The sequence below is a fragment of the Camelus dromedarius genome, chromosome 24 (assembly GCF_036321535.1).
Source record: "Camelus dromedarius isolate mCamDro1 chromosome 24, mCamDro1.pat, whole genome shotgun sequence".
In the NCBI taxonomy this organism is placed as follows: Eukaryota; Metazoa; Chordata; class Mammalia; order Artiodactyla; family Camelidae; genus Camelus; species Camelus dromedarius.
Window position 1 is genome coordinate 32,531,255 of NC_087459.1, and position 25,017 is coordinate 32,556,271.

At 49.5% G+C, this 25,017-nt stretch overlaps 1 protein-coding gene and 1 long non-coding RNA gene across 2 annotated transcripts in view; one reads left to right on the plus strand and one right to left on the minus strand.

Moving 5' to 3' along the window:
- Window positions 1-25,017, plus strand: part of GNA12 (G protein subunit alpha 12) — an 80,217-nt gene that overhangs the window by 48,350 nt on the left and 6,850 nt on the right. Inside the window, exon 3 of the mRNA XM_031471325.2 lies at window positions 24,609-24,659. Within this exon, the coding sequence (XP_031327185.2) occupies window positions 24,609-24,659 (51 nt within the window). The remainder of the gene's footprint in view (window positions 1-24,608; window positions 24,660-25,017) is intronic.
- Window positions 2,337-3,335, minus strand: LOC135319251 (uncharacterized). Its single transcript, XR_010377736.1, has 3 exons — window positions 3,323-3,335; window positions 2,836-2,880; window positions 2,337-2,428 (listed from the first exon to the last, which is right to left on the minus strand). It is a non-coding gene; the product is annotated as an uncharacterized LOC135319251 (long non-coding RNA).

Genomic DNA, 25,017 nt, shown 5'->3' on the forward strand with positions numbered 1-25,017 from the left:
GGGAGCACAGAGCAGCCTCAAGGCCTGGAACCTGCGAAGGAAACGTGTCCAGGGTATTTAAAGAACTTCCCCCAACCCACAAGAAATAGGCAATTCCGTAGAAAAATGCGTTAAAGGCTTGAACAGGATTTCTGAGAAGAGGAAATGGTATTACACGCTCACCAGATTTGCAAAAATTAGGACATTTGGCAGTTTCAAGAATTGGCAAGGATGTGGAGGAACAGGAACTCTCAAACATCCTGGTGCTGGCGGGCGTGCAGATGGGAGCACCCAGTTCAGGAAGCAGACTGGTATTGTTCGTTGGAGTGTAAGAAGTGTAGTCCCGGGGCTCAGCTGTCCCCCTCCTAGGAATATAAATGTAAATGGCCGCAGCAGCGTTACTTGTAACTGGAGGCACTCCAGGTGCTCCTCCTCAGAGGAGGGGTAAATAAATAGTATTTATTCCTGAGGCTGCGGTGAAGGTGAGCAGAGGACAGCCGCCTCGGCAGGTGTGGTGACGTGGAACTAAAGAAGGCAGACACGGAGGGGTCCCCGGGGCCTGCGGGCACTTTCTTGTCACGGGCTCAGCGTGATCACCTTAGACGTGCAGCCGCGTTGTTGAGGAATCTTTGCCGGGGGACGAAACAACGAGGGGGAGACGACGAGCGAAGCAGCAGCATCTCCAGCGTCGGCACGGTGGTCACTTCCAGGAGTCAGGGCGCTTTAGGGGGACGCCTGCGCAGCACTGGTCCTGGCCCCCCCGGCCCCCCGGCCCCGGTGGGCTGCGGTCCCATCGGGCCACTGTGCATGGCCCGTGCAGGCACTTCCCTCACGGCGCGCCGTGATTCACAGAAATGCTAAGAACGTGAGGGATGAATATGCAGAGATTACCTGCGAGCGGCGTGGACTGCGTCGTCTGTGAAGTGCCCTCCGGCGGGGTCGGTTGGCCGCCTGGAGCCCGGCCTGTGCGCTGCGCAGAGCATCCGGGGGAAGAGCAGGTGAGAGGGCAGTTCCTTTACGCGGGAGAGCCCTGCCTCTGTTTAGAGAGGGGGAAGTTCATACAAATGCACAGAGAATAAAAACTGCAGGAAATGCAGCCACTGAGCTACCTCAGTTGTTACCTCCCTTTTTTATTTTACAGATGTTTAAAATTGCAAAAAAAAAAACACGTGTTTTTAAAACTATTTTAAATTTTTAATTGTGGTAGAAATACGTGTTATTTTTATGATCGGAAAAAGCCATGAAAACATTTATAAATGAATTGTAAAAATTAATGCCTGCAGGAAACACTTACAAATTTTGCACATTGCGTCTGAAAGAAGCCTTCGGGTTTGAATGATTCTCGTTAACTATAATGTACGGTTAACCTGAAGTTTCAGAGGGTGGTAGCATCAGCCTCCTTCCCCGCTTCCTTTTAGCGGATTCCGGCAACTTGGGGCAAGCGCTGCGTGCACTGGAGGAGCGGGAGGACCCCGGCCTCACTCGCCGCTTTGGCTGCATGTTTGTGGAGCCTCGGCTCCGCCAGCAAAGGGGTGCCGTCCTTCTAGATCAGCCCTGAGAGCCCGCGCCCGGCGGGCCGCGTTTGTGTGCTCATCCAGTTCGCTGATGGAGGGTTTCCCCTGTGCCCCGTGCCAGTCACGGGCCGCAGGAGCACCACCCCCTCCCCCAGCGCCAGGGCCTGGCGCCGGCAGAGGGCACCGCCCCCCCTCCTCCGCAGGTCCAGAAGTCTACGCAAGCGGCAGTCAGCGGCAGGGCGTCGTGGGGAGGAAACTAGACCTTAGCTTGGGTGGGTTTCTGCTGAAAGGTGGACTTCTCAGAGGACACAGGGAAGGGGAGGGCTCTGATGGTTGGTAAAACCCCTGCGTAGTAGTCAGACGCTGAAACAGTTAACCGTCGTGAAGGAGGCATCTAGAAAAAGCGAGGATTGCCCTGTTCTGGCCGTCCTGAGAAAGCTTTTCTGAGAATTTCGCATTTAAGCCAAATGAAATGGTTGGGGGTTTTTCTTAATGTGTTAGGCCCTTTCTCTTTTTCTAATTGTAAATACACCTTTTCCTTTTTTGAGTCCCGTCACTAAACCCTTCTAGCAGACGGTGTTAGCACTGGAGCAGGTGCGCCCAGGTGAGTCTTGGGAAGGTTCGGGTTCAGGTGCCTCGGCTTAGCGTGTGTGAGCGTCCTCTCCGCGGGCTTGCCCGTGGACGTGGACGTGGATGCGGCTCAGCACCCGAGACGCAGGGCAGAGGCTGGAAGGGTCCCTCGTCTTCTGAGCTGGAAAGCTTCTGTGCCAGGATCACCAGGGACGCCTCAGAAGCCTTTACTCCCATTCTCCGTTTTGAAGCTCCAGGTTTAGAAGTAAATCAGACTTGTTATTTATGAGCCTTTCAGATCTGAGTGGGCAGGTCCTCAGCAGCAGTACTTGCCCCACGGTATCTGCCTGAGTCCGCCCAGGCTCCTGTAACAAAGCGCCACAGACGTTAACGTCTCACAGTCCTGGAGGCTGGGAGCCCAAGGTCTGGGTGCCGGCAGACTTGGTCCTTGGGGAGGCCCCTGTTCCTGGCCTGCAGACGGCCGCCTTCTCCGCGTGCTCACGTGGCCTCCCCTTTGTGCCCTTGGAGCAAGAGCTCTGGTCCCTTTTCCTCTTCTTACAAGGACCCCGGCCCCATCACACAGGCTCCGCCTCATGACTTCATTTCAGCCCGCTTACCGCCCAAAGGCCCCACCTCCTAATACCATCACACTGGGGTTGGGGCTTCAACACAAGACTTTGGGGCTGGGGGCCACTCATTGAGTTCATAGCAGCATCCGTTTCCCTGCTCCCTGTTCCTCCCTGCCTTTCCCAAAGGCAATTAATTAACCAACCTCTTTTTCCCTGAGCTCACTCCAGTCCTCTGTGTGTCTTTATTTCTGTAAGACAAGTTTTATTATGTGTTTAGCTCCTTGCCAGATCTGGGTCATCATTTTCATATTTAGGATATTACAGTTGGATTTCCCACCTTTCCCTCCAAGAGTTTTGAACCCAGAGTATTGGATTGCATTAAAATTTGTGTTTTAAGAGACCTCAGCCCCATGAATTTTGAGCAAATCAAAATTCAGTGAGAGAACGGCCGGGACCAGGGCCTGAGTGTGCCTGCGGGAGCAGATGCTGGCAGTCGAGGATGTGAGGGCAGGAACAGCGGGGCAGCTCTGAAGTGCACCCAGCCCTGCGGGCCGCAGGCCAGGGAACCCTGCTGTCCGGCTCCCCCATCTGCCATTTCAGGTCTTGCACAATGTGCACAAAACTGGGGACAGAACTCTCTAGTCAGTAAGTGGGTTTTATTCCTTGAAACACAAGCAGGTTTTCACTCACCACTTGGCATGTGGTCTCTCTGTGACCGTGTTTCACTGTGAAGTTCTTCAAGACCAAAGCGTCAGTGGAAACGAGACGCTCCGCTGGCGCGGCCACGTGACACTGGACGCAGCAGCTCTGGTTGGGCTTGTTTCAGTGAGGCTTTGAGCTCACCCCGTGAGCGATGTGTGACATAAAAGGAACTCAGTTTGGCTGTGGTCTGTGGCGCTGGGCGCTCTGCATCCTCTGGGGCGTGCTGACAGGTTCTCCAGAGCTTTTCTCGGAGTTTGTATTTCTCAAGCAGTGTCATGGGACAAGCCTGGATGTCTCACACACACAGCTGTCTCCTTGTTCTGTTGAGCCAAGGATGCTGGTGGCGTCTGCGGCCGCCTGGGCCGCCCAGGCTCCCCTCTTGTGCATGGTTCTGCCTCCAGCGGGAGCGTGGGGTGCTGATGTCTGGTCCGGGCTGCTGTCAGCTTGCGGATCACCGGCTCCCTTTATTTTTTTTCTGTGTCTCTCCTTTTCACTTTCTCTTTCACGGTTCCCATATTTCAGATATTTTATCCTTCACCCTCTCTTCCAGGATACCTTTCTCCACCCAGCCGTTGTCCACAAGGATGCCTTTCCTCCCCTTTGCTGGTGCCGTGCCAGCTGTGGAACTGAAGGCCTGTGCTCTGGCCAGGAGAGACTGGCGGCTGGTGTTGGGTTGGGGTGGTGATGGGGGCTGGGAGAGCCATCTCACGGGTGTGCCGCCCCCGAGGCAGCGTCCATGGAAGTGGTCTGAGGGCGTAGGCAGCGGGCGAAGGAAAGTTACGGAGCTGCCGCCCAGACGATGCAGTGTTAACCAGCGTTGCCGGCGGCGAGAGTGAGTCTTTAAGTGAATTTCCTGCATCTTAGAACTAGAATTTTTTAATCACACCCCTTTTGATGGAACTTTTTAAAAATACATCACACGCTGCTCTGTCCCTTAAATATAGACTCTTTTTCTTTTTAAAAGAAATTCTAACAGCTCAGCTTTGAGGTGTAATTGACACAATAAACGTCACATATCTAAAACGTGTGATGTGCTAAGTGTGGACACTTATATACAATATGAAACCCTCACCACAGTCGAGAGAATGTCAGCGTGGAACAGTAGTGTCTGTGTTTTGTAATCTCTTGATTATGAGTATGTGTGTGTGTTTACTTACTCTCTGCTGTATTTTAGATTTTTGAGGTTGCCACATAAGTGATTTGAGGATAAGTCACAATATTATTCCTCAGTTTCTTTAAAAGAGCCGTCACTAATAGAAACCCAGGGAAGGCGGCTGAATCGGGCACGTGACAGCCCCGGTTACTACACCTGCACGTGTGGTGGTGCGCTAGAAATCCCCATGGCCGTCCAGCCTGCTGTGCAGCCCTTTTTAGAGTGCCCGTCTGTGCCCTCTACCTGGGTACACTGGCTCAGCAGTCTGGAGTAGGGGCCCCGCCATCTCTGCGCGGGGACCTACCTCTTCAGGAATTTCCGATGCCCAGCCAGCGCTGAGAACCGTGGACAGACCTCTGAGGTCCCTTCCACTGCTGACATGATTTGAAAGCCTCCTTTAATTTACAGGTAGGATTTAATGGTTGATGTCTTTTCCTAAGAGTACATCCCACTTCAGAGCAGGCTGTTTGTTATGACGCGAGGCCTTCAGTATCCAGGGTTTTCCAGAGGCACCCAGACCGAGGGCTTCTGCTTTCTGCTGCATTTATTCATTAAGGGAACCGGCGGAGAGCTGCAGCTGCAGCTCCACGTGGGACTCTGGGCGCAGTGGTCCTCCTGAGCTCTGGGCTCAGACAGGGAGTGGGAATCCAGGCTCTATTTTTAGATGTTTTCTTCTTATTCTCTGTTGTTATTTACCTGCTGTTTATCTTCCAGAACTTCTTAAACCCCAGCCTCCCCAGCTGGCTCTGTCTCATCCCAGTCAACCTATATGGTGATTTTTAGCCCCAAATGTGCTTTTAAAATACAGAAAAAGCACTGTACTAACTCCAGAAAATGGACCAAGAAAACTCGATCAAGCCTATTAAAATAAAACCTGAAAGCCCAAGAAATTAGTTGCAGTAGTTGCCTGTGGAGGAGGGCTGGGTAGCTACGTAGCTAGGAAACAGACTGACTTCTCCAAGGTCCTACTTACCCCACCCTTTTTTTAAAAAACATTTTTAATTTTGTACTATGTGCATGTATTATCTATTCAAAAACTTCCTGATTTCAAAATTTGCTGCAAAGCTATAGTAATCAAAATAGTGTGGTATTTGCATAAAGACAGACATTTCCACCAATGGAATACAATAGAGAACCTAGAAATAACCCCTTGCATACACATTCAGATGGTTTTGACAAGAGTGCAAAGAGCATTCAGTGAGGAAAGGACAATCTTTTCAACAAAACATGCTGGAAAAAACTGGAAATTCACATGCAAAAGAATGAGGTTGGACTCTTGCCTAAAACCATATACAGAAATGAACTCAAAATGGATTATAGACCTAAATGTAAGACTTAACACCATAAAACTGTCAGAAGAAAATATGGGGCAAAACTTCATGATTTGGGATTTGGCAGCCACTTCTTAAACATGACACCAAAGGCACAGGCAACAAAATTAAAAATAGATGAATTGGAGTCTACGTGAAAATTTTAAGATTTTGTGCATCAAAAGATACTGTCAACAGAAGAAAAGGCAGCCTACAGAATGGGAGAAAACATTTGCAAATCATATATGTGGTAAGAAATTAATACCCAGACCAAACAGAGAAGTCCCCAAACAACAACAAAACAAACCGTCTGACTCAAAACGGGCAAAGGACTGGAACAGACGGTTCTCCAAAGAAGATATACAGATGGTCAGTGAACATAAGACGCTCAACATCATTAATTACTAGAGAAATACAAATCAAAACTACAGTAAGATTCCACTTCACACCCATTAGGATGGGTACAGTTTTTCAAAAAGAAGTATTAAGGAGGATGTAGAGAAATTGGAACCCTTGTGCACTGATGTGGGATTATAAAATGGTACGGCCACTATAGAAAACACTATGTCAACTCATAAAAAGTTAAAAATAAGATTACCATATGATCCAGCAATTCCACTTCTGGGTACACTCAAAAGAATTGAAGGAACGGTCTTGAAGAGATTTTGTACATCCATGTTCATAGCAGCATTATTCACAATAGCTAAAATGTGAAAGCAACTCAAGTGTCCATCAGTAGGTAAATGGATAAGCAAAATGTGGTCTATGCATACAATGGAATATTACTCAGCCTTGAAAAGGAAGTCCTCTCACACAGGAGGTGAACCTTGAGGTTATTATGCTAAGTGAAATAAGCCAGTCTACAAAAAAGAAAATCTTATATGTTTCCATTCATGTAAAATACTTAGAATATTCAAAATCATAGAGACAGAAAGTAAAATGGTGGCTACCAGGGGCTAGGAGCAGGGGAGAGTGAGAAGTTACTGTCTTATGGGTACAGAGTTTCTGTTTTACAAGATTTAAAGAGCAATGGAGAATGGGGTGATGGCTGCACAACATTATGATTATATTTAGCACCACTGAACAATATACTTAAAAATAGTTAAGATGATAGATTTTATGTTATATGTTTTTTTTAACACAATAAGACAATTTTTAAGCAATTGTATACAAAAGACGAAAAAAAGAGTGGAAGAAAAAAATAGGAACAATGAAGGTAACAAGTAGAAAATTGTAACAAATATGGCAGATGTTAATCCAGCTTCATCAATCCAAAATACTGAAGATTAAGCAATACACTTCTGAATAATGCGTGGGTCAAAGAAGAAATCTCAGAAGAAATGTTTAAATATTTTTAACTAAATAAAAAGAAAATATGACTTATCAAAATGTGCGGGGTGCAGCAAAAGCAGTGCTTAGAGGGAAATTTATAGCATTGAATGCATATATTAGAAAAGAAGAAAGATCTACAATCAATGATTTAAATTTTCACCTTAGGAAACTAGAAAAAGAAGAGCAAATTAAGTCCAAAGTGAGCGAAGAAAAGAATTAAAGGAAAGAATTAACAGAAATCAACGAAACAACGGATTTTTACTATATAGCACAGCAAATTATATTCAATATCTTGTAGTCACTTATGGTGAAAAAGAATATGAAAATGAATACATGTATGTTCCTATGTGACTAAAGCATTGTGCTGTACACCAGAAACTGACACCACATTGTAAACTGACCATACTTCAATAAAAATAAATTTTTTTAAAAAAGAAATCATTGAAATTGGTAACAGGAAATCATTAGAGAAAATTAGCAGAACCAAAAGGTGATTTTTTTGAAAAGATCAATAAAATTGATAATCCCCTAATCAGGCCATCTAAGGGAAAAAGAGCATGTAAATTACTAATACCACAGATGAAAGAGAAGACCTCATTACAGATCCCCCTGGTCATTGAAAGGGTGATAAAGGAATATTATGAACAACTCTTCCCACAGATTAAGTAACCTAGATGAAGTGAACCAACTTCTGGAGTCACCATCTGCCAAAACTCACACAAGAAGAAATAGGTGAGCTGAATAGGCCATTATCTAGTAAAGAAATTTAATCAGTAATTAACAACCTTCCCAGACCAGAAGCACCAGGCCCAGATGGGGTCACTGGTTTATTCTATCAAATATTTAAAGAAGTCATACCAATTCTCTGCAATCTCTTCCAGAGGATAGAAGCAGAGGAAATACTTCCTAACTCATTCCCAGAAAAGAAAACTAGAGAACAAAATTTCTGATAAACATACATGCTGCAGAAATTTTCGACCATGTTAAATCACATTCAAAACAGTATAAGAAGAATTATACACCATTTCCAAGTGGGATTTGTGTTAGATACGTGAGGCTAGTTCAACATGCAGAAATCAATGTGATCCGCCACAGCAACAGATTAACAAAGAGAAATCACGCGGTTGTATCAACAGGCACAGAAAAGACATTTGACAAAATTCAACACCCATATGGGATAAAAGCCTCTCGGTAAACTAGGACTAGTGGGGAATGTTCTCAACTTGATAAAGACTATCTACAAAAACCCTTCAGCTAATACATAATACTCAGTGATGAGAAACTTGAAACCTTTCCATTAAGGTCAGGCACAGGGCAAGGATGTCCCCTCTCACCACTCCTTTTCCACATCATGTTGGAAATCCATGCTAAAGCAGGAGGCAAGAAAAGGCAGTGAGAGATACACCGCTTGAGAAGGAGGACATAAAATTGTTTGCAGACAACATGACCTTCTATGTGGAAAATCCAAAAGAATTGACAGAGAACCCCCAGAACTGATAAACAGTTAGAGCGTGGTTGCAAGATCCAAGATTAATATGCAGAAGTCAGTGTTTTCCTATATACCAACAATGGACAAGTGGAATTTTAAGCTTAAGACAGAGTATCATGTACATTAGCAGCCCCCCCAAAAGGAAATACTTGGTTATAAATCTAATAACAAAATATGTACCGGGTCTATATGAGGAAAACTACAAAGCTCGGATGAACGAAATCAAAGAACTAAATGGGGAGGTGTTTCACGATCATGGATAGGAAGAGTTAATGTCGTCAAGATGCCAGTTGTCCCCAAAATGACCGATAGGTTCAGCGTCACCCACTCAAAATCCCAGCAAGTGACTTCATGGATATTGACAAGCTCATCCTAAGGTCTATATGGAGACGCCGGAGATCCAGAATAGCTGATACAACATTGAAGGAGAAGGACAAATTTGGAAAGGTGATGTTACCCGACTTTAAGGCGGGTCCTGGAAGCGGTTCCTGCAGGCACCAGGGGACAGGAGCAGAACGGTGGTTGCCTGGAGACAGGAAAGGAGTGCAGGAGAGAGACCTTTAAGGGCGATGGACGCACGTTCCTCACCTTGAATGTAGGGATGGTCCCCCAGGAATATGCATCTGTCAAAAGCTATCAAATTGTACACTTTGAATATGTACAGTTTCTTGTGTGTCAGTTATACCTCAGTAAAGCTCTTTCTAAAGAAGAATGTTCTTGATCCACTGGGTCAGGTTTTAAATGGGTTCTTTTCCTGGTGCCATATGAAAGTAAATCATTGAAAGGCAGCTTGTTAAGTGTCACTGTCCTTCTATTTATTTCTTTTTAACACACACTCAGTTCTCCAAGACCTGGAGTGTGACTTGATGAGGGGGGTGGGAGGGAAAAGACTGCCTTTCTTAAAGAGCCACCTTCCTTAGTCACGGCTCTCATTCCAGAGGTTTCTGCCCTCCACCACAGGGTCAGGGTCGTCGGGGGGCCCTGCATAACCCCTCCACCAGCCTCACCTCCCTAAACCGGATTGGTCCTCATAACTGTCTGGCCCCTCACAGCAACTTTGTTCTGCTTCTTGACTTAAATAGAACGTTCAAGTGTGATTGCTTGAAGACTGATGTACATAGTAACTTCCAAGTGTACATCCGCTGTGTAAAACACGCCAGTGACGGGAGTCTGCCAGATGTGTTTACCAGGCAGGCTGCTTCAAAGTTCTCCTCCTGGACCGAAGTCGTCAAGACACCTGCCACAGGATTTGTCCTGCAAGTGGGAAGTGTGGTACAGAAGTTGAAACTTTGGATCATTAGAAAAATGTAATGTTCACAGACAAGCAAAAACTAAAACAGTTTAGCAACACTAAACCCAGGCTAAAAGAATATTGACAGGTCTACTCTAAATAGGAAAGAAGCAGGATGCTACAGAAATGAGGAACTCATAACTGGAAAGGAGGTAACTGCCACGAATTACAAAAAGAATAAACACAGAGTTGTAAAAGAAGACATCTAAACCATTAAGAGTGGGAGAGGGGAGCAAGGAAAGCCACTATGGAAAACAGTACAGAGATTCCTCAAAAGACTAGGAATAGACTTACCATATGACCCGGGAATCTTGCTCCTGGGCATGTATCCAGAGGGAACCTTACTTCAAAATGACACCTGCACCCCAGTGTTCATAGCAGCACCATTTACAATGGTCAAGACATGGAAACAGCCTGAATGTCCATCGACAGATGACTGAATAAAGAAGATGTGGTATATTTATATGATGGGATACTACTCAGCCACAAAAACCGCCAACATAACGCCATTTGCAGCTACATGGATGTTCCTGGAGAATGTCATTCTAAGTGAAGTAAGCCAGAAAGAGAAAGAAAAATACCACATGAGATCGCTCATATGTGGAATCTAAAAAAAAAACACAAACAAACAAAACAAACAAAACATAAATACAAAACAGAAACAGACTCATAGACATAGAATACAAACTTGTGGTTGCCAAGGGGGTGGGGGGTGGGAAGGGACAGACTGGGATTTTAAAATGCAGAATAGATAAACAAGATTATACTGTATAGCACAGGGAAATATATACAAGATCTTGTGGTAGCTCATAGCGAAAAAAAATGTGACAATGAATATATATATGTTCATGTATAACTGAAAAATTGTGCTCTACACTGGAATTTGACACAACATTGTAAAATGACTATTACTCAATAAAAAAATTTAAAAAAAAAGAAAAATGTAATGTCTTAAAGGGATATTTGCAGACCCATGTTCATGTCAGGATTGCTCACAATAGCCCAAATGTGGACTTTTTTTTTTCTTTTCCTTTTATGGAATAGAACAACACACGTCTTCCGAACGTGGAAGGCAGAGAGGTTTTATTAGGGAAGTCTGGAGGATAAGAGAAGGAGAGAGAAGCAACAGGTGGTGAGACAGCATCCCGCCACGGGGCGGTTCAGGGCAACCACCCTGCACAGCAGGCTGGGTTGTAGTTGTGCAACTTTAGGCACATAGGATGCTGTTGTTTTGTTTGTCTGGGAAGCTGAGTGCAGTGCACTTTGCATGTTGACGGTTCCCGAACTCTGTACCTCAGCTGCTTCTCTCTGGTCTTGGAGACACAGTTACACCCGTCCCTGGAGCGGCACGCGTGAGGACGGGCGCTGTGGTGCTGGTGGCGGCGGGAACTGCAGCTGTGTAAACGCCCCCCCCCCCCCCAGTGGTCCTGTCTGAGGCGATCACGGTGCCCAGACCTGAGAACTTGGGGAGGCTGGTAGCAGGAATGAAGAGTCGTGTCTCTCTGAGACGTGTAAGTGTGCAAACCAAGGCGCAGAGCAGTACGTGGCATTTGATCCCAGTTATGTAAAACCAAGCAAATTGTAAAACTATTAATTTCTACGTATATATGCATGTTGATAGTATCGGTTAACAGTTGTGGGGGTGAGTAATGAACTCTCCTTTATCCGTGTTTTTAAAATATTTTTACCTTCAGGATGTATTCATCTGTTACCTAGTTTGACGAATGAATTTTTCTTAATGTACGTAACTGTAGAAATTTTGGAAGAGAACAAAAAACAATGACTGTCAGCATTTGGTTTCATTTCTAATCTTATTTTTGCTGTATCTTGTATCCGTGATTTTTAAGGGCATATCTCAGAACTCCAGGAAGTTTTCGTTGGGAACATTTCTCTAGTGTAATTAATGTTGCGCTGAGTTCCCTGCACTGGAGAAATGCTGGGAAAACCTTTGCCTGCTAAGGCCGGACCTAAGAAGGAAGGTACTCGCCTGTGTTTCATTAAAGGACCAGGAAGCTGAAGGATACTAGTTTGAATTAGTAACTCCCTAGCTGCTAAGTTTATGTGTATAAACTCTGAAAGTGGAAACATCTCTGATGGCTTATTACTTGGCAGCAAACCTGACTAGACTGCACCGGGACTGGGTTGGTGGCAAACCCTGACCTCACTCACCTTTGGGTGTTTATAGTCTCCCCTCCCCCTCGGTTTAAATGTTCGTGTGTGCGCACCACATATATGAGTGCTATGCAGAAATACTAGCATACCTTAGTATGAGAGCCTGCCCTACAGCCCAGCTGGTAGTGCTTTGTGATTTGCAGCACGTGGACCACAATGCTTTCCAAAAAAATCTGAAATTTCTTAAATACATTTGTGTAGTCCAAGGGGTTTCAAGGTAAGGGATTGTAATAAAAATGAAGAAGGGAAGAAGTAAAAAATAAAATTTGAAGTAAGCCAGCCAAGAGGTTATTTTAACTCCTAAAAAGACTGGGAGATAATTGTTGTCAAATGTGTGAGAAGCTTATATAAAGGATACTTGTGTCATCATTTTTCACGATAACAAAACACTGGAAACACCCTCGATGGCTGTTGATAGAGTCAAATAACTTCTTGTACATATATTCAGCGGAATTTTTAACATATAGACTCTTATTATACATACAAAAGTTAACTCAAAATTGATCAAAGAACTAAACCTGAGACCTAGAACCATAAAACTCTTAGAAAAAAATTGGTGAAGCTTCATGACTTTGGACTTGGCAGTGATTTCGTGAACATGACCCTAAAAGCACCAGCATACCCAAAACAAGAATACACAAATAGAGCTACATGAAACTTAGAAACATTCGTGCCTCAAAGGGACACAATCAAAAGAATGAAAAGGCAGCCTGTGGAATGGGAGAAAATATTTGCAAATCATATAACTGATGAAATCTAAAATATATTTTTAAAAACTCTTACAACTCAACAACAAAAAAACAAATAACTCCTATTTTAAAATGAACAAAGAATTTGAATAGACATTTCTCCAAAGATGATACACAGAAACGGTCAACAGCGTATGAGAAGATCTCAACCTCAGTAATCATCAGAGAGACGTAAAGCAAAACCACAGTGAGATGTGTCTCTCACCCAGCTGGAGGGTGCCTACTATTAAGAAAAAACAGAAGATAGGTGTTGGTTAGAATGTGGAGAAATTGGAACCTCGTGCGCCGTTGGTGGGAACTGTCAAATGGTGCTGTGGAAAACAGTATGGCGTTTCCTCCAAAGATCAGAACTACAGTATGACCCAGCAATACTGCTTCTGCACGTGTGCACAGAAGAATTGGAAGTAGAGTCTCAGAGACATCTGCAGACCCCTGTTCATGTCAGCATTGCTCACAGTGGCCCAGAGGTGGAAGCAACCTGGTGTCCATCGACAGTAAGTGAATAAACCAAATGTGGTCAGTGCATGCAGTGGACTACGGCTCAGCCTCAAAAAGGAAGGAGACCCTGCCGCCTGCTGCAGCACAGATGACCCCTGAAGACAGTAAGTGAAATGAGCCAGTCACGGAAAGACAAACACTAGACTCACAGAAACAGAAGGCAGAACACAGGGCTGGGGGAGAGGAACGGGAGCTGCTGTTCAGTGTGTACAGAGCTTCAGGTTTTCACGATGGAGGTACCCTGGAGATCTGTTTCACAGCAACGTGAACACACGTAACACTGATGAGCCGCACACTTAAAAATGGCCGAGATGGTAAGTTTTATGTTACGTGTTTTTTACAATTCTTAAAAAAGACGCATGTGGTAATGTGCAACAGCGCACGCGAGATCCATGGCTGTGAACAGAGACGGGGTGCAGGCCTCCTCCTCGGCCTCGCTGATTTTCTTCAGCTTCGAGTACTTGGGTCACAAAACTCAGAAGTGAGCTCTCTGGTTATTCATTTAGCAGAATCTTGCATTGACTTTTACCATCACCCTGGCAAAATTGATGGTACTTTTCTTAAATTTTAATAGAAATAATTGTAAGCTTCAGAGTCACATTTTGTTTGGAGAGTCGGCTGGGGCGCCTGGGATCCACGTTCCTGGGGCTGCGCTTCCCTCCCCTCTCAGGGAGCTTTTTCGTTGTCTTCCTGACACAGATTGTTACTTTTCCACCACGCAAAATGTAATAGCCCGACCTCAGCACGCTGCGCATCATCCTGAACAGAAGCCTTGTAAATAATTAACGCTCCCTCAAGTCTCCGAGGATGTTGTTCTCTGGAGGATCGGGCCAAGCAAGTCCAGCTGTGATTAATCTCTGCCCTCCCCACAGGGCTCACTGACACACGCTGTGAGAAACGAGAGAGGAAACTCCAGGTGCCGCACTGGTACCCAACTGGCTGAAGCCACCAGGGCCCTTTGTTCAGTTCTCCTCCAGTTCGAGAAACAAAGAGGATTCAAATGATTTCAGATGCAACCCCAGCTCAGAGGACAGGCCTTGGCTGTGGTTAAACCAGCCGACAGGCCCTGGATTACAAATGTTTTTGGTTTCTTGCCCTCAAGTAAGAATGTTAGAATTGAAGTCTTGTAAATTTTTTTGAACTTTTAAAAGTTATCACTTTAGCAAGATACTGGAGTGAGAGGAAATTCTTTAGCATCAGGTCAAATAAAAATGTGAATGTGGACCCGTAAACTATGAGAGAGCAAATAATTCACGTATGTCAGAAACAGAACAAAACCTGCTGTCCAGATGCCGGTGGAGAGGAGTCTGGATTATGAAGCAAAAGGGAGCTCCCCGTGATGTTAACAAATAAGCTACTTGTTGGAATGGTTTGGAGGATTCAAATAGTTGAGCAGATAAACTTCATGCAGAACCTCACCCATAGTGTGGCCAGCACATTCCCAGGAGCGTGAGTGGTGAACCAGGGGGTGATAAACAGGAGGAAGACAGGGCCAGACCAGTGCAGCAGCCTCGGGAGGCCTGGAGAAAATGCGTGCAGTCGCCCTTGTAGGGCAGAGCTCTGGCCCTGTTCTCCCGCAACATCGCTGCAGGACGGTCCAGTGAGTGACCGGAGCAGACGCGACTGGGTCTGTCTCTCCCGCGACATCGCTGCGGGACGGTCCAGTGGGTGACCGGGGCAGACACGACTGGGTCTGTCCTTGCGTCCCTGGAGCGGCCCTCCTGCGGAGGGGCACCAGCTGATGCCCCCACGTCTACGCAGGAGGGCTGAGGAGGTGGGTGGGCCGTCATCGGCTGACTCCCGGAAGCACCGTTCGCCGCCCTGCTCGGAGAGCTCTTGTGCTCACGGCTACGGGCACAGGATGGCTCCACTCCTCACTTTCTATTTCTTTACCTTTTTGTTTCAACAGCGTTTCAGACTTACAGGAAAGCTGCAGGAGGAAGGCTGACGAGTCATTCGCTTGCTTTCCCACCCCCTTCTCGCTTTCCATATCATTTTTTCTCTGAATTTTTCTTTTAATCCTTGCCTCAAAGTTGTAAGCCTCAGATGTCCTGATGCGCATCCATCGGGTGCCACGGTGTTTTAATAAGTTACAAGGGGGATGATTTTCTCCTTTTTTTTTCGTAAGGACACATTGTAAAGAGAGCTTTTATTTTTTTCCTTCAAATTTTTAGAAGAGGGTAGGCTTTTAGTCTTACGTGAAGGAAGATTTTAACAACAAATAAACCTGAGCAAAATGGGTAAAACCCAGCCAAACGGGTTTCTCCGGGAGAGTGTGTCGGGGCCCCGTTCAGCACTGTGCCTCCCCGGGAAGAGGGTGGTCCGCTCCCTTCCAGGCCTCCCTCCGGGGTGTCCCATTGGCGGGCATCCCCAGACTGGACGGCAGACCAGGACAAAAATCCGCATCTGCCTTTCTTTTTTCGGGGGTTCTAGGAGGCACGGCTCTTAGAGGCATCAGCACAGGGAGAGGGACCACCCTCAGGCTGTCCAGAGGCCCGGGTTGTCCCCCACACCTGCGTTCCTCTTGCTTGGGGCGCCCTGGCCCCGGCCTGGAGGGAGCATGCAGGAGCCTGTGGGTCCATTACGGGTGTTAACCGGGTTTCCTTTTCATTGGCGTTTGGAGTCTGTTTAACTTCCTGCTGCTATTTTGTTAAATAGCTGTGGTTTAATAAAGATGAAAACGGCCCTCTCACAGACTTTGTAATTGGAGCTTTACCTGCCCTGAAAATTTGAGCCTTTGAAATAGTTCTTAGACCTGAACCGATGTTCACCTACTTAGGAGCTATTATACGGAGATGAGTAATTGTCAGTGTCAGCAAAACAGGAGCGTTGTCGAGTAAATGACCTACTTTCTGGAAACTTCTGATGCAACTTTTTAAAAGTGTACCATCCAGTGACTTTTCGTAAATCTACCAAGTTGTGCAGCCATCCCCGTAAACCGTTTTTAGAACATGGCTGCTGTCCCCATAAGGTCCCCCGAGCTCCCAGCTCCCAGCGGCACCCCCGTCCCCTTTCTGTCTCGGGGGCTCTTCTGGGTGTTTCGTGTAAATGGAACCCTGCCAGGCCTCTTTCACTCAGTATGATGCGTCCAAGGCTGCTTCGCTCTGTAGCATGTATCGGTGTTTCATTCACCTTTATCTCTGGGCCACATTCCATTGTATGGGCAAACGTTTCCTCTGTCTGTTCACCAGCTGTGTGACAGTCATTCGGCTTGTCTTCCAGGCTTTGGCTGTAGGAATAATGCTGCCATGAGCATTCTTATATAGTGTTCTTAAAGGAAGCATCAGTTCATTAGTGGTGCCTACAAGAGGGCTGAAATGTTCTTTTGAGGTGATTTTCACGATAAGCGACATTTGTCCCCGTCTTTCCTCCTCACCCTTCGTTATGTAAGAATCAGGATCTCTTGAAGGTGAGCTTGTTCTGGTGAAAGTAAGGGGTGTCTGTCTTCCCAGGTGAAGTCGGCGGAGCCGCGTGAAGTCAGCAGTGGTGGACGGAGAGGGATGCTCCCCCCGTTCTGTCGTCACTGCCCATCTCGGCTGCACCGGGCTGACCGCCAGCACAGCCGTTGCAGTCTGCGGGGCTGGGGTGGGTTGGACACACCTCCACCGCAGCTCCCCAGCGAGTGCTCGCCTTTAACAAGGAGCTTCACCCCCAGTCTAGGTGCCGACTGTGATAAAATATCTTGTCTTCCCTGAGCTGTAAGAAGGAAGATTTTGTGAAATAACCCTACACTTCCCTCTTTTACTTACTGAGCTTAAAAAAATTCCTTTCGGAAATATCAAGCAAAGTTCCCCGTTTGAGAAGGTGGAAAACATGTTGTTTTGAGAAGCAGTTTATTGACACCCTTCAAATGTCCCCTTTGTCCAGGGGCTCCCGCTGCTCAGGCTGTGGGTGGCTTATGTTTCATTTGGCTCTGCTCCTGAGCAAATCCCTCATGCTGTTCTAAGGAGGAACCCCAGAAGTAGCCCAGACCGGGACTCGCACAAGTTCGCGACCATGCAGGGGCGCTCCCTCTGGGACGTGGCACTGCGCTCCCAAGGCCCAAGGCAGGAGTTCTCTGCGTCTGGCTCTGGTTCTCCAAGGAAGGAAGCCCACCGTGGCGAAAAGAGACCGGGACTTGATCGGGAAGTTTAGTTACTGACAGAGGCGGGATCTCCAAATTGTCAGTTTCACAAAAGTAATTTCGTAAGACTGATCTTCTCTCTTGAACTGCCCGTGACTTTTATAAGTGATTTGGACAGGCTGGTCTTGCATTGAATTCGATCCTTGGACGACAAACCAGAACCTAAAGTAACAAAGATGACCTTACTCAGCCTGATTTGTTTTGTAATGTAACCTTCTTAAAGGCTGAGGTTTACTGATGTGTTTTTTTTTTAAGGTAAGTAAGAGTAGTTAGTGGAAGTGCTGAATTTTGAAGAACCATGGCGTGACCCAGTAGTACATACAATACAGTTCCCAGGCGGTGCCTGCTCCAGCACCTTCTTTACAGTGCTCATCGCTGGGGAACACGATAGTTTTCATGGCAGTTCTCTCCAGGTTTTGTAGATCTCGGAATAATTCTTTTTTGTCTTGAGCCAGCTTTAGATCATAGGGCCATTTGGAGTTGAAAACAAGTCAGTATACGCCTGCAGAGCTGCGTCCCACTCAACAGACGGCTCTGTGGCTGAGGTCAGGGGAGTCCGGGTCGCCTTTTCAGACCAGGCGTTTCTCAGACAGTTGGCAAAGCCAAAGGAAGAAATCCTTCGTGGGCTCCCTGTGCTGGACTCTGCGATTTCTCTGCCAGACGAAACAAATGTAGGTGCTGAGTGCATGCTGGCTCTCGGCCGCCGCAGAGTAATTCCGTCCAAACCTCCCGCGGTCCCCGCCGTGGGCTGAGGGGGTGTGAGTTTCTCCTGTCAGTTACCTCTGGCTTTTCCACGTCTCCGTGTGTCTTGCTGGCTTTTCTTTTCGGTGCGGGGTGTCCCTAGGAAGTCCTGCTGGCTTCTTGTCAGCAGAAAATGAGAGGAGTGGCTGTGGGCGGAGAGAGGAGGAGGACTTCCGGGCCAGCGCCGTCCCCGGAGCACAGGCTCAGAGTGTCCGCACAGGAACAGGGCTGAGCCAGGGGTCCTGCGGCCGGGAGCGCGGACCCTCCGCCTGCAGACCTGTCAGCGCCACACAAGAGCCCTTTGTGAGGAGCCCGGCCTGGCCACAGGCGTGTCTGGGGCAGCCCTGCTTTCGGCCTCCGGTCGTCCCCCCTCCTCCCCTGTCCTCCCGGCCAGCCGCAGCTCCGGTCCCGAGAGCAGAGCTGGCCCTTGCCTGCCAAGCTGAGAGCAGTGCCGATGACTCAAGGCCTGGCAGACAGAAGGCTGCTTTGAGCCCTTCTCTCTCCCTTCTGTCCCCCGAGGGAGGGGGAGGATGTGGCCAGGGACCATCCAGCTGGAGGCACCCTGACCCTCCTCCGCCCCGCACCTGGCAGGGCGGGAGCAGAGACGACTGTCCCGTGTGCTGTCCCGCCACTGCCTTCTCGTAGGAAAGGGATTCCCGTCCTTGTTCCCCTGGGCTAACCCGGTTCCTCAGAAGTGCGCTCGCACTTGACCCTGGAGGCTGGCCTGTGGTCTCTGCCATGAAGCGTGGCCTGGGGGTTGAGCAGCCTCTCTGACCTCAGGCAGGTTAACGTCTAAGCTTCGGTTTCTTCCCCTGTGAGGCTGAAATAACCACACTGTCTGGATTACAGGACAGCATGAGGTGCGTGGTGCAGGGCCGCCCCCAGAACCGTTGCCGGCCGTGCTGTCCAGCTGGGTGGCGGTTTGCGCCCGTCCAGCCACTTGCCCGTCTGTTGTCATTCATAAATCCCCTGCGTGTTGAGCGTGTGTCAGCCAGGCGCTAAGCGGGGCCCTTACAGCTGCTCCTGGAAATGAGACCTGTGCTCACCTCCCCAGCCTCAGAGTCACTGTTGGGCATTTGAATCAGCTCTTTGGCATATCTTGTCACAGATTTCTCCACTGCTTTGCATGTTTCACGGAGGGACTGAGGTCTGGACGGTGGCTGCGGACTGGGGGAGGGCAGAGCCCGGCATTTCTGCATGTGCGAGGCCGCCAGGTGACGCCCAGGCTCCCAGAGGGCTGGGCCCGTGGGCAGCTGGGCAGGCTGCGTAGCTCCCAGGTTGTGGTGCTCCGCTGGCGTGACTGCGGGGGCCGCGGGGGCCGCCCGGGAGGTGGGTTTCCAGCGGCCGTTGGAAGAGCTGGTCAGACCGGCCGCTCCCAGATGCGGACGCAGCGCTTTCAGCCGCTGCGTGCTCCCGTTCGTCACAGCCGTGCTGATCTTCGTGTTTACCAGCGCCTGTCCTGGCGGCTGTTCATGAATTTTTTTAATAGCAAACTCAATGTGAGAGAAGAAGCATTAATTGCCAGGTTGTAAATCAGGTGAAATTCTGAGTTTAGGGTCAAAAGGCTGGTTTTGGAAACATGCGCTGTCAAGTGGGGTCTGTTTCTATCCTCGGGAACTAAGTAGGTGGGCTGGCCGCATGCTGGGGGCGCAGTCCGCTCCCCGGGCCCTGGGGAGGGTGTCGCCTTCTCTTCCCGTCGCCTGAACACCGTCAGGTAGCGAGAGGTTGGCTCGGTTTTCTCCTTTCCTTTTACTTTCCTTCTGTGAGGTCTCAGATTCCGTCACCAGCTCAGCCGTCCTTCCAACCATGCGGCAGGAGGTCTGGGCTCAGCCAAGTCATCGCCCCATTTGAGGGCCCACTCCGTGGTCCCCGCGGCGAAGCCCCCGAGCTGGGGCCTCAGCTTCCCGTGGAGTTTTGTGCAGGTCGGCCTTTCCCTCCCATCAGTGTACCTCAGAGGACCCCCACGGCTGAGGGCCAGGTGAGGCAGGAGGCTGGCTGGGTTTTCTGAGGTCTGTGCTGCGTCTCTGTTGCGTTTGTGGCTCCGTTTAAATTTTACTGCTTTGGGTCGGAAATTACAAGCTGTCCCAGGACGAGACATGGACTGTGAGGACTAACCAGGCGGACCCTGTCGGGACTGGGGTGGAGGGAATGAGTTGGAGTGAGGAAGACTTCGGCCAGAAGATGCTCCCTCCACCCCCCACCCCCCAAAAAAAAAACCGTTGTGAGGAGAGAGCCCTTGCTTCCAGGGATGCCAGCTGCTCTGCAGTGATTCCACCGTGGACGCGAGCGCCGTGCTGCCGGGGCAGCCTGCCAGCAGAGACCTCAGATGTCCCTGGAGGGAAGATTAGCATTTGGTAGCTAAACTTAGCTCCGTGGATAAGCTGCCTGTAGAAGGAAGTGAAGATGGATTTAGAGGCAGGGGGTTGGGGAGACTTAAAGGGGCAGTGACAGGTTTTGAAAGGTTTCTGGGGGGACTCGTGGGGTGTGGGGTGCGTGTGCTTGGATGGACCCTCGCGGGCCCCACGTGGCACCTGTGAGATGGTGTCAGAACAGAGCAAACCGTGCCTGAAAGTAAGGAAAACCACGGAATGGACTTCGGGAGGGAAGGCATTTTTAGCTCTTAAATGCTTCCTGTTGTGTCTGAGAAAGACCAGTGGGATCGACTGCTTAGATTCCTCAGCCATCACGCTCCACCCCGGAGCTCCACCCTGGGGTTGCGCTTGGGGTGCTGATGCATGCGGGGTTGCCTGGGGGACGCCTGGGGGATGGGATGCCGGACTCGACCGAAGGCAGAAGTCAGCCTGAATAACGTGGGGGAAAGTGACCTCTCCCCTACCGGGAAATCCTGAGTAATTCATCATTTACTGTCTTTTTAGTCCTCTCTCAGCGTTTTCTCCTCCTTCCCCCAGGCAAAGATGGGTGATAGGAAAGGGGAGGGCGGAGACAGGCTCTCGGAAAATGCTCGCACCTCGGCACTCGGAGCTCTTCCCTCTCGGCCGCGAACCCCACTGACATGCTGCTAACAGAGGCCTTTCTTTCTGTGGCTGCTCAGCCTTGAAGGACCAGGTGTTTTCCTATTTCGTTCAATACTTTTAAAATTGAGTGTCTGTGTCATTTTTATGTGTTTATAGTCATGACAAAGCCTCTGGCGGCAGGAGGTGGGGGCAAGAAAGGAGGCCCAGTCGTGAGACTGACAAAAGTGGTGGAAAGGTCGTGTCTAATAAGGTCCGCCTGCTGGTCTGAGAAGCCGCGTGGAGGGGCTGGCCCGGCCTCAGCGTCGTCCTGTGATGCCCTTCCCTGTGCTTCTCTCTCTTGCTCTTTTTAGAAATTGTAAAATATGTAACTGTTTCTCACACCCTGTGTGACTCCAGCAAGGGTCTGAACATGCACGGCTTAAAACCTAGTAAGCCAGGCGTGTCTGCACCCGCCCCGCAGGGTAAGAGTGCCACTGGTAGTTTGTACCCCCGCGCGCCGCCCCCACCGTCAGTGTCGTTCTGGTTTGGGCTCATTATCCCCTCCCTTTTGTCTGTGTTTTCACCCTCTGTGTGTCCCTAAAGGGACCGAGGAGCCACATGACTTCCCACTGGCCAGGTTACTTAAACAGTCCATCTTGGTTTTATCATCTGTCAAATGGGGACTCATCACTGAGTTCATGTCGCTTGCAGCGGTGCCCGGCGCGCAGGGAGCGCTGTGTGTGCTTCAGCTCCTGTGGCTGTCGTGTTATGCTTGGCTCTGCCCGCTTGTAACCCTCCTGTGAGCAGGGAATAGTGTAAACGTCTTACCACCACTTGCCTCTCGCTCCCCGCCTCGTCCTGAGATGCGCCGCCGTGCGATGTGCAGTGTACGTGGCGGCAGCCCCTACCTGCGCCCTACCTGCGCCCTCCCTGCGCTCACTCCGGACGGCGCTGCAGCTCGCGCACGGGCGCTCCGGGCGGGCCCAGCCGCCTCCAGCCTTGGCTGTGGCCCCACACTGCCCAGGACTCTGGTGCACAGAGCTGGAGCCCTCGAGGGCAGTCCTCAAAGTGTGGGGTGCGCGTCCCTGAGACCCTTCCAGGGGCCCCGCCTGCTCAGAACTGTTTTCATAATAATGCTGAGACACTGTTTGCCTTTTTCACTCCCATTCTCCCAAGAGTGTACCGGGGAGCTTTCCAGAGGCCACATGACGTGTGACAGTGTCATCTCCGGTGGCTAACTAGGTGTACGCTTATGTATTTTTGTATTTCTAAATTCGCTCAGTTTTAATTTCTAATACAGTGAACAGAGATAGTTGGGGAGCTGTTGCATTTTGAAGGCTTTTTTTCTTTGTGTTATTTGAGTAAGTTAATAAAAATACAGGGGCTTTCCATAAAAAGCCTGAAGAAACCAGATTCTGACTCATTCCACTTGTTTTGAGCTAGCTAATGACTAATGCCTCAGCGAGACATTTTTCAGACGTTCATTAGGTTTTTAGTGCTTCTATTTTATGTTAACCAGGCAGCCCCATTGGAAGGAGGGGAGAATCATTCTTTATTGTTGCCTTTTTGAAGGCCTGTGATTCCTCCCGGCCTCCACCTCTACGTCTTGGACTAACCCACAACTACCTTGTCCTTCCTCCGTCCCCTGCGGGGCCTCCGCCAGTGATTCTTGACCCAGATGGGCTCCCTGCCACGCACACACCTGCCCTGTGACACTGGCAGAAAGTACTGGAGTTCAGCCAGCTGTGGTGGGCTGGACCGCACTGCTGGCAGAGGAAGAGGTGTGACCAGAGCCAGCCCCTCGTGCACCGATCTTGCCAGCCTGGTCCTGTGCGGTGCTGAGCCTCCAAAGGCCCTGCACGAGGGGCAGTGGGAGGGGAGAGAGAGGAGTCTGCGGGAAGGGGCAGCCGTAAATCCGTAAGTTCGCCGTGTGCAGCCACTCTCCGCTCACCGGCTGTTTCCTCTCCGGCCGCGGGAGGAGGTGGGATGTGCAGACAGAGCAGGAACACGCACGCAGCCCTCGGGGAAGGTGCACGGCCACTCAGATGGAGGCTTTCCCCACGTGGAAGGCTGGGGGGCGGGGAGAGGCCCGAGGCCAGGGTGGCCGCGTGGTGGAAGCTGGGTGCCGGCTCCAGCAGCCCGCAACGCCAAGGAGGAAAATCGTCCTTGTGGTTCATAATCTGTGCTCAAATGGGGCGGAAGCGTGTTCCACCTCCTTAAACAAATGCTCTCATCTGAATCATCCCACAAGCCTTCAGTTGAGAATGGGAAGGCCGGTCCGTCACTGAAGGAAATTCACCCGTCGGTTTCTTCCTTCAGGCCTGTTGGAGACACGTGGGGAAGAGAAGCCGGGGGCGGCTGCTCCAGTCCATCTTCATCCTTTGTTTTCTTTTTTATGACGTCACAAGCCCCCCCGCTGTAAACTGGTGCCTTCCTGATGCTCTTCCTCTTTAAAAGTCGAGAGCGTCAGCCTGCTGCTTGTGCGCGTGGCCCCGCCCCGCCACGCCATGAGTGTGCAGCCGCCCACCTCCCGAGAGCCTCGCCAGCCTTGCTGGTCCCTGCCAGCAAGCGGGTTCCGAGTGGGCTCTGCGGGACGCGGTGTCCGTGGGCACGTGGGGTGGAGCTAACGGGCAGCACCCCACCCTCTGAGGGGAGCTGTCGCACGCCTGCGCCCTTTTCCCGTCCTCTGTGCGCTCCGTTCAAGTCGACATCTGCAGGCCCTCTAAACACTTCTTGGACCCATGAGTGCTGCTGCCCTAGGGGTGCAGCTCCTCCGAGAATGGACTGTGCGTGATTCTTAAGGTGCACTTCTAGGGATTGGCAGTTTCGGTTTGCATCAGCGTTCTGTCCAGACAATGTCCGGGGGTGAAAGAAGACTGGCCATTCCCCTGCAGAAGTCCAGACCAAAGATTCTCCTCGTGGTAGACGGTAAATCAGGTCGTACCAACGTGTGACGTAAAATGGAAGGTCAGGCCTGTTTCCAGAAACTGGAACGTGTTTGGTAACTTGCCTCTTCTCATAAAGCGACACCGTTTTTAAGGACAGTGTTTAGAGAGCTCTGGGCCAGCCCTGCCAGAAGCACAGCTGTTCGCAGGGCCTGCACCTCCCGGTCTGGCTCCCCGGCGGCATGGCCCGGAGCAGGCCACGTCCACATCTGGGAAGGACAGGGTTAGCTTGGTCAGAGGGGCGGCACCCTGCCCATCACCACAACCACGCGGGGGCGCCTGGAGACACACAGTCTGAATGTGAACCTTGGGATCGGAGTTATAGAAATTGCATTTTTAAATGTTTTTAAATTGTGTTTTTAGTTTAAAAAAATACATGTACACTCAGTCTTTTTCCTTTCCTTCCTGTTTACACTGAGGCAAGACAGCCTTCATTTGACCGTGTTAGGTCCTTCCAGTTACCAGATCAGGGTTCCTCAATCCATACTGAGTCGTGAATCTTCTTCCTCCATGACAGGGTGAATCAGTGAAGTACTTCCTGGACAACCTGGACCGGATCGGCCAGCTGGTGAGTAAGACCCCACCCCCGAGTCTGATCCAGGGTCAGCAAACCTTTGTGCGGGGACCAGAGCCACGAAGCCGCGACAGCTGTCTCTGTCGTGCCGACGACCCTGAGTGGCTTTCGGCGTCTCCCTCCCACTCAGCCCGTGTCAGAGCGGCAGGGAAGCATGTGCGCTGGGAGGACTTCCTCACTCGGACAGAGGAAGCTCCCGCCTTCTTGCATGTGCACCTTTAGTCCCGGCTAAATCGGGAGGTGAAGCAGTGTTTCTGTGAGAGCGCCTTGGCCCAGGCCTCCCAAGAGGAGACAGGAGTTCTTCCGCAAACGAAGGCCTCCTTCAGAATAAAAATGTTACGGAAAATTCAGA